This window comes from Montipora capricornis, chromosome 1, assembly GCF_036669925.1.
Source record: "Montipora capricornis isolate CH-2021 chromosome 1, ASM3666992v2, whole genome shotgun sequence".
Lineage (NCBI taxonomy): Eukaryota > Metazoa > Cnidaria > Anthozoa > Scleractinia > Acroporidae > Montipora > Montipora capricornis.
This window is the reverse complement of record NC_090883.1, coordinates 22,095,556-22,104,240: the sequence shown is the minus strand read 5'-3', so window position 1 is coordinate 22,104,240 and position 8,685 is coordinate 22,095,556. Positions and strand designations below refer to the sequence as shown.

Here is an 8,685-nt window from a genome sequence, read left to right as displayed (position 1 = left end):
TTCGTCATAATCTTGCAAATATGGCCAAAAACAAGCATACAGGAAATGATACGCCCGGTAACCTGAGCCAGCATCCTGGCAGTTACTACACGAGAACTAAAAACCTCCCCTATGGACGCAAGCAGAACTGATATCTTATCTTCAGGAATAGACAACAAGCCCCGAGCAAAATCCCAGTGAAAACCAAGCCAGCGAAGCAACTGACTAGGAATCCACATACACTTATCCTTATTTGGGACGAACCCCGAGCTAATTAAATCAGAATGCACCAACAAAGATTGTCGAAGGCAAGTATCCTTCGTACCACATACTCCCAGACCGTCATCTAAATAAACTACAATGCGGAGGGCCTGAGAACGCCAATGCTTGACGAGGGGACGCATAACTTTGGTGAAAATATAAGGGCCCGTAGAAAGACCAAAGGGCAGGACGACAAACTTAAAATATTTCCGAACCCCATTGAAAACCCACGAAAAACCGAGAAATCTTGATGTGTGGGGTAAATTTCAACATGATGATACCCAGACTTAATATCGAAAGAATAAGCCCACAAATTAGAAAGAGACTCGCCGATCAAAAAATTTAGCATAGACTGAGCATCCTCAAACTTAATTTTGGACTTATTCACAAAGAAATTAACATGCCTAAGATCCAATATAAGCCTCTTCTTACGACTTGACTGTACAGAAACAGACAATGGGTTAACCACATCAGGCGGGCGAGTACACGAAACAATAGAGCCAACCCTAAGTAACTCCTGAATAGCGGATTCTACAAAATCACTCTCACCCAAAGCTGAGCGATTATTATTAAGAAAAACAATTGTAGGTTCCCGTGAAAAGGGAATCTTATAACCAAAACTTAAGGTATCTAAAATAAACTTAGAGGCACCAATGCTTTGCCAAAAGGAAATATTAGCTTTAAGCCTACCCTTAACAATAACTGGACTAGAGCCTTCAAAATATTCTGCAAAGTAAGAATCAAGAGAAATGTGATCCAAGTCAAAGTCAAAGTCAGAGTACTTATCTGGACCCAATCGTGCAAGAACATTTGCCAAATCAGACGGTGGTTGACTTTGTAGACGTTGAACTGGCGGCAGTGCTGGGGAGACTAGCTCTTGTTTTGTAGAACAAAGGACAGGCTGGCGAATTAGACCAGTGTCCTCGCTGATTGCAGTTAAAGCAGATATCAGAAGGCTGGACGTGTCGGGCGGCACGAAAGGGCTGATGAAAATAAGAGCGGTGAGCAGAAAATGGAAAAGACGTAACAGCAGAAGTCGAAGATCCAGGGACTTGTACAGCCTGAAAATCTCGGAATTTAGCAGCATTTGAGAACCTTGAAACACGAGATTTGCCGGAAGACTTCTGCTTAATCTTGGTAAACGCACGACGCTCAGCTGCCCGAAGTTTCTTCTCGTCTTCCGAATTTTCAGCGAGTTCGTCGGACTCATATTCTTCAACTGCAGCCCAGCCAGCGGGACTTTTATCAGCAAAGCGGATCAACTTAATGCGTTTCTCAAGATCAGACTTGGCCTTTTGGAGATGTTCTTGAACAGCCAGCAGGTTTCCCTCGGACAGATTAGAGATAGCCAGATCAAGGCAATCAAGGAGCTGTGTATTAAACTCAAACTGGATTCTGTTACCTTTAAATTGAAGTGAACTAGCTGCCTTAGAGTCTGTTTTCAATTTCTTTAGTTCTCGCCGAGTTTCCACCTCGCGTTCGTCCAAGGAGCGCTTGAAATCGCCAAATGTTTTCTGCAACTTCGAATCAAGAAGGGAAGAAATCAGCGAGATCGTCTCGGAATTAGAAAAGTCTATCTGTTGAGGTTGGAATGATGCAGTTTCCGGCGGTGGATTAGACATAGCACGAAAATAAACTAAAAACAAAATTTCCGAAATGAACTGATCAAAAGCGGAGATGCCGTCGAAGTGACAACTCCTAACGGACAAACTCCTTAAATATTAACTACTTAGCATAAATATGTAACCTGCATGCCAACGAAATCTACATACCAGCACAAAACTATCTTACAATAACAACGTGAAAAATTATATTTGGAAACAATTATTTGAAAAGCGTGGGAAAAAATTTCGACAAAAGTTGTTTGCATCGTTGTTGAACGTTGTAGCTTGGATAGGTGAAAATGATACGAAAACGATGGTGTGAATGAAAATACTTTATTTTGTTTTCGCCCAGATGAAAACGACAACTTTTGAAAACGCATTAGTGCGGATGACGCCGTAGAGCACGTCAATTAAATTAATCAGTAGTGTAGCAGCAGTAGCGCTTTTGTCTAGGGTAGCAGCCAATTACATTATACTATACGAAGGCTGCTACAGCACCCCCAATTAATCCCAAACGGATCAGAAAAGTGAAAATAGTGCAGATAGGTGAAATTAGGTGATTTTTTTTTTTTTTTTTGCATGAATGTAATCGCGTGATTTTTCTTGTGCAATTTGGAATACTGAAGCAATTGAATTTTTTTTTTTTAAAGACCAAGCAATTTTGTTCGTCTTTCAAAAAAAATTACTCGAGTTTATTATTACTTGATTATAGCGACAGAGTCTTAAGAATGGCCGTCTTATCGCTTGAGTGCAATCAAAGAATTCCAAATTGCAGTCGAAATCAGGTGATTACGTACACACTCGGTGATATTTCGGGCATACAACGTTCTCGGTCATTACGATTATATCGAAAGGTTGTCCACGAAATTTTTGCGAAGCAAATTTTGCAGTAATCACGATAGTTAACCGCGAAAGTTTCCTATTGAAGGTTTTGTAGTCTGAAAAGCTATAAATAGATGGTTTTCACGTTACGTCATCGTCGCCGTTTGGTGGACGAAAATAAAAGATCTCGTTACCTCTTTTTTTCGTCAACCAGCCATTGTGCATTGCAGCATTGTTATCTGTGTCTCTAGAGATTAGTTGGAGACACCTAGTAAGTGGTCAATTTGTATTGACATACAATTGATTGGTATCTGGTTTATGTGGCTTTGTGTAATTATTTCCACGCCCTTGCAAATAGGTGGTGTTCACGTGACGTCATTGCCGCCATGTTGGTGGACGAAAACAAAAGATTTCTCAGTAGCTCCTTTTGTTCATCCCCCAGCAACTGTACATTGCAGCATAGTTGTCTTTGCCTCCGGAAATTGGGAAGAGTAGCGGTACTTTAATAGGGGGAAATTTTAAGCTTAATTAACATTAAGCCCAGGCGAACATTTCGCAGTCAAGAAATTGCGAATTGACTGAGTCCTTCAAATATATTTCGCAATTAATAAACTGCAAAGTGATTTATTTCCTTTGTTGCCCCAGCACGGAACTTGCCTAGAGGCAAAATCCCGAGGAGGCATTATTGTAGCTTGCGCGTATATAGAGTTACTTAAGGATATCGAATATATACATGGCTAATTTGTACTTACGGAATTAAGAAAATAGATTTCATTTCTCCCTCCTTTTCTGCCTCTCCCTCTCCCTTCTTTGCCCACATAGCTCACACTGATGCTCGTTTTTGTCCCAGCTTTCCACTTTCTATTCCTTTGCCCTGTCCTTCTATTCAAGATACCGCTCGGATTTTTCTGCCATTTTATACATGTCGCTTGCCTTGAACTCCGATCCACTGTAAACCTTCTAGACCACTGAGATAGCGTGTCCAGTTGCTAATGTACACCGTGAAAATGATATTCACTCGGGCCCGTAAGGGCACCGAGTTATAAAACATGTTAGATTTCAGTTTTTTTTTCCTGTGCAGCAAAACTGCACAATAGAAAGCAAGTGGCGGTGTTTGATTGGGCAATGCTCAAAAGAAAGCATGTGGCGGTGTTTTGATTGGGCAATGCACAATAGAAGGCACGTGGCGCTGTTTACATTGGTTATTAAAAGCAAACCACGTAGTCCAAAATTATGGAGAGCTCTGTGATGCGTTGTTGGATTTCTGAAGATCGACATTGCGTTGCTGGCTTAATCAGTTTCTTCTTGGGACGCTCAAGACACATACAAAGAAAGGCATACGCTTTTCACGCTAGATCCACACAAAAAGATGTCGAGCGTCAGCTTCGAAACGGGTCTTTCCGCGAACTGAATGAAATGGAAATATACTCAAATGCGACGAAATGGACGCAACTATTGAAAGCGATACAAGTCAAAATACTAATTCTTTAATAAGCAGCGGGTACTTTATTGAGAACTACTTTGAAGATGACAGCGACAAAGAAAATAACTCCACAGACAAATGGACGCCATGCTGGAATCTTCTGAAGACAAGGTAAAACATTGGCACAGCAAACAAATGGCCTCACTCGATCTTGTACCATTTTTACCGCGAACAATAAGCCTCCTGTTCAGTGTACCATTGACTACGGAGATAAGTTTTTTGTCTATTGCGTTTTTTTTGTTTTTTGTTTTTTTTGTTTTTTTACTGTTAAACAGTTTGTTTCTTTGTAATGGTCTAGCTTATAATCCATTGTTCAACTAGCCATATTAGCGATCGTTTTCATTGCCATCTTGTGTATATAGTTCTGTTCTAAATTTACAAGATTTAATATCATCAGTGGAGACTGCGATCAGCCCTGTAGAAATAATCGTGATATAGTTTGAAAGGCTGTACAGTTATTTTATTCTCAATGATAATTACGACTTGATTCCAAAGGAGAAGTACAGGTCTCGATATGCAAAAGTGTGTTTACTTTAGTTGTGATTTGCGCGTGCATCTACATAGACGTGACCGAGAACCGAGCAAAATTACAGAGAACAGGCTGAGATGTCTAAAGTATTTTATAAAAGCAGAAAAAGGAGGAAACGTGCTCGGACATATTTGGTTAAAAGTGTACCGAGGTCATCCACATTTCATCGTATTACTAGGAGATCACTTGCTCGTAAACACAAGTATGGGAGCAAGCTCAGGTATGCGGTTAAATCTACGCCACTACGTTATTTACATTGTACTCAGCGGTTGTTAGCGCTGCGCAGGCTTGCCCGTATGTCTGTTCCACGTGCTCGACATTGCTTTATGTTGTCGTTTTATTAAACCTTCGAGTAAACGAACTGTTTCCTCTATATTTGCGTGGTGGCAGCGCTTTTCCCAGGGGAACCCCTGGAACCCCTTGGACCCCCAGGGGAACCCCAGGGGTCCAGTTCAGTACTCCTTCCAACGCGGACTCTGACACCCTGTGGGCCCTGGAGCGCCAGCTGGATTGCCCTTCTAACATGCCCCGTAAACCCGAAGATGCGTGGCCTCCGCCCCAGCAAATTCAATTTGTCGATCATGCCGTACGCGTTCCCAACACGATGGGCTCCCTCATTCTCCTGAAGAGCAGTGAGCAGTTATGCCAGGTTCGGCACATTCTACCCGTCGAAGCCTCCACCTCCACTTCACCTCCCACCACACGTACTGCTACCTCCCAACATGGTCCGCGCCTCCACCGCCCAACTGTATGGTTTCCCCATAACCCTGGCCTTCCAAATGGCTCGTCAGGCTGATGGAGCTACCCCAATGGATGTCATTGGCGAAGTCCACTGCTCCCTAACCCGCGGACGGTGGACATTTGACTTAGATGCCCTGGTCATCCGTCAGCTAGACGTCGATATCCTGGCCGGTAATCCCTTCATGACCCGCAACGACATTGGTGTTCGCCCTGCCAAACGTCAGATTGAGATAGGTGACACTGAGATTATCAGCTACAGCTCACCCTCCAGGCATACACGCCAACCAAACATGCGGTGTACACAATCCTTCCTGCTACGCAACCCAAACCGCACAGTCGTCTGCCAGGGGAACAGTTTCAGTACCCCTGGAACCCCCTGGAGCCCCAGGGAAAGCCCCGTTTCCGTGGAATCTTAGGGTTCCAGTTCATTACCCCTTCCGACGCGGACTCCGACACCCTGTGGGCCCTGGAGCCCCGGCTGGATTGCCCTTCTAACATGCCCCGTTAACCTGAAGATGCGTGGTCTCCGTCCCAGCAAATTCAATCTGTCGATCATGCCGTACGCGTTCTCAACACGACTGGCTCCCCCATTCTCCTGAAGAGCGGTGAGCAGTTATGCCAGGTTCGGCACATTCTACCCGTCGAAGCCACCACCTCCACATCACCTCCTACCACACGTAATGCTGCCTCCCCTTCTCCAGCCATCTGCAAGCCTTTCTCCCCCCGTGTGATCCTTGATCCTGATGGGTGCCTAGATCAGGATATTCGTGACAAATTCATAGCTCTCAATCTGGAGTTTGACGATGTGTTCAATCCCGGTGCAAGCGGTAAAATTGAGGCTGTTGTCAACATCGGCCCCACCCTTCCTCCTCAGCGCAAAGGCAGGCTTCCACAGTACAAAAGGAACACCCTCGAGGAATTACAAGACAAGTTCGATGAGCTCGAAGCTGCCGACGTCTTTGCAAAACCTGAGCAAGTCAACGTCCATTTAGAGCACCTGAACACCTCGTTTCTCGTTAAGAAGCCCAATGGTGGTAGCCGGCTCGTGACATCGTTCGGAGAAGTCGCCCAATACAGCAAACCTCAACCCTCCTTAATGCCAAATGTTGACAGTGTGCTGCGTGAAATAGGGAAGTGGAAATACATTGTTATCACCGATTTGCTGAAGAGACAAAAATTGTGTGGTGCGATGAATTACTGCTGGCCTTCAAAACCGCCCAACTTGCATTGGTAGACAACCGGACCATCACCATCCCCCAGCCTCAAGACGCCTTTTGGATAGTGACTGACGGCTCCGTCAAGAATAGAGGCATCTCAGCCACACTTTACGTACACCGAAATGGCTCGCTGCTCTTAGCTGGGTTCTTCAGCGCCAAGCTTCGTAAGCATCAAGTGACTTGGTTGCCCTGTGAGATTGAAGCCTTGGCTATTGGCGCGGCAATTAGACATTTTGCCCCCTATATCATTCAATCCCCACACACAACCGATGTACTCACCGACAGCAGAGTGTTCAAGCTTACGAAAAGCTCAAGAGAGGAGAATTCTCAGCCAGCTCAAGGGTCACCACCTTCCTGTCAACAGTCAGCCGCTATTCTGTCCACATACCTCATATCGCCGGAGTTGAGAACCTACCCTCTGATTTTGCAAGCCGTAACCCAAAGGAATGTTTGGACTCTAGATACCAAATTTGCAAATTTATCGTCGAACTCGAGGATTCCGTTGTTCGCAGCCTCTCTGTTAGTGATGTCCTTCAAGGTTCTGTCAAGATGCCCTTCACTAGCTGTGCTGCCTGGCAGGCTACCCAGCTGGAGTGCCCTCACCTTCGGAGGACACACACACCTTAGCCAAGGTACCCGACCCTCTAAGAAGGCCACCAAAATTATTGATGTGAAACGCTACCTTAAGGATGTCGTAATCGCCGCTGACGGCCTTCTCGTTGTGTGAGACCATCAACCCTTCCAACCCCCTCGTGAGCGCCGTCTTAGACGGCCTATTAACAGCTCTTCACATCCGGTTTAGCCACCCGTCAAAGTACCAAACAAAGCGTCTCTTTAGCCGATACTTCTTCGCTCTAGATGTTGACAAAGCCATCGACCTTGTATCTTTCTCCTGTCACATCTGTGAGTCCGTGAAATCAATCCCTAAACACTTTCAGCCCCAGTCAAGCGTAGAAGCTCCTCGGTCCATTGGCGTCTCATTCGCTGCTGATATTGCCCGACCTCACCGACAATTAATCCTCGTACTAAGAGAGACTGTCTCCTCGTACACTTTAACCACCCTTGTCAAGAGCGAGAAACATGAGGATCTCCGCAACGCCCTCATAGTTTTATGTTCCCAGCTGCGTCCCTTACATGATGGTGGTGTGACAGTCCGTGTCGATCCTGCCCCTGGTTTCTGTGCACTTGCCTCCGACCCAATCCTCCTCTCCCACGGAATTACCTTGGATATCGGCAGGGTCAACAATCCAAACAAGAATCCCGTCGCAGAGCGTGCCATTGAGGAGCTTGGTTTAGAGCTCCTCAACTTGTCCCCTGAGGGAGGACCTGTGTCTGACGTCACTCTCGCCCTAGCCACGGCAAACACAAACTCCCGCATCCGGCGTGATGGCCTCTCGGCGCAGGAGGTCTGGACTCAACGCGACCAGCTAACTAGCGAACAGCTTCCCATAGTTGACAGACAACTCATCCTTAGTCAGAATTACTCCCGCCAGCAGAATCACGCATTCAGTGCAAAGTCTAAGGCTCGTGGCCGTACCAACCGACCCTCAGCTGCCGTCTCTGTCGGCAACTTAGTTTTCTTGAAAGGTGACCGAGACAAATTGAAAGCCCGTGAGAAATACCTCGTGGTCTGCGTTCGTGGTGACCTTTATTGCGAGCTCCGGAAGTTCACCACCTCCCAGTTTCGCAGCAAACTCTACTTGGTGCCTATGTCTGAATGTTATCCAGTGGCTCCGACAGTTTTAGCTCTGTCCCCGCAGGGCCCCATTCGTGGCCTCCTTAAGGCTTCCCCATTTGACTCTGATGATGACGCCGACCCCGTTAGTCTACTACCGATACAGTCCACTGTCCCTGCACCTTCTCCAGTGGTTACTCAGACTCCCGCCTATGAACAACCCACGGTTCCGCAACCCGTGCACGATGTTGTCCCCGTTCAGGAACTTCCTCCAGTACCTGCAGCCATTGTCCCACCACCCTGCACCCCAGCCTCTTCTCTAGACTGCTCGATTCTTTCACGTGCTCCACCAGAGTCTGCTGCTGTCGTTCCTC

At 46.0% G+C, this 8,685-nt stretch overlaps 1 protein-coding gene across 1 annotated transcript; it reads right to left on the bottom strand.

Moving 5' to 3' along the window:
* Positions 1–471: 471 nt before the first annotated feature.
* Positions 472–1,987, bottom strand: LOC138052399 (uncharacterized). The gene has a single exon (XM_068898890.1). It carries the CDS (start codon positions 1,860–1,862, stop codon positions 1,059–1,061), a length of 804 nt encoding a protein of 267 aa, XP_068754991.1. The 5' UTR covers positions 1,863–1,987; the 3' UTR covers positions 472–1,058.
* Between the last annotated feature and the right edge of the window lie 6,698 nt (positions 1,988–8,685).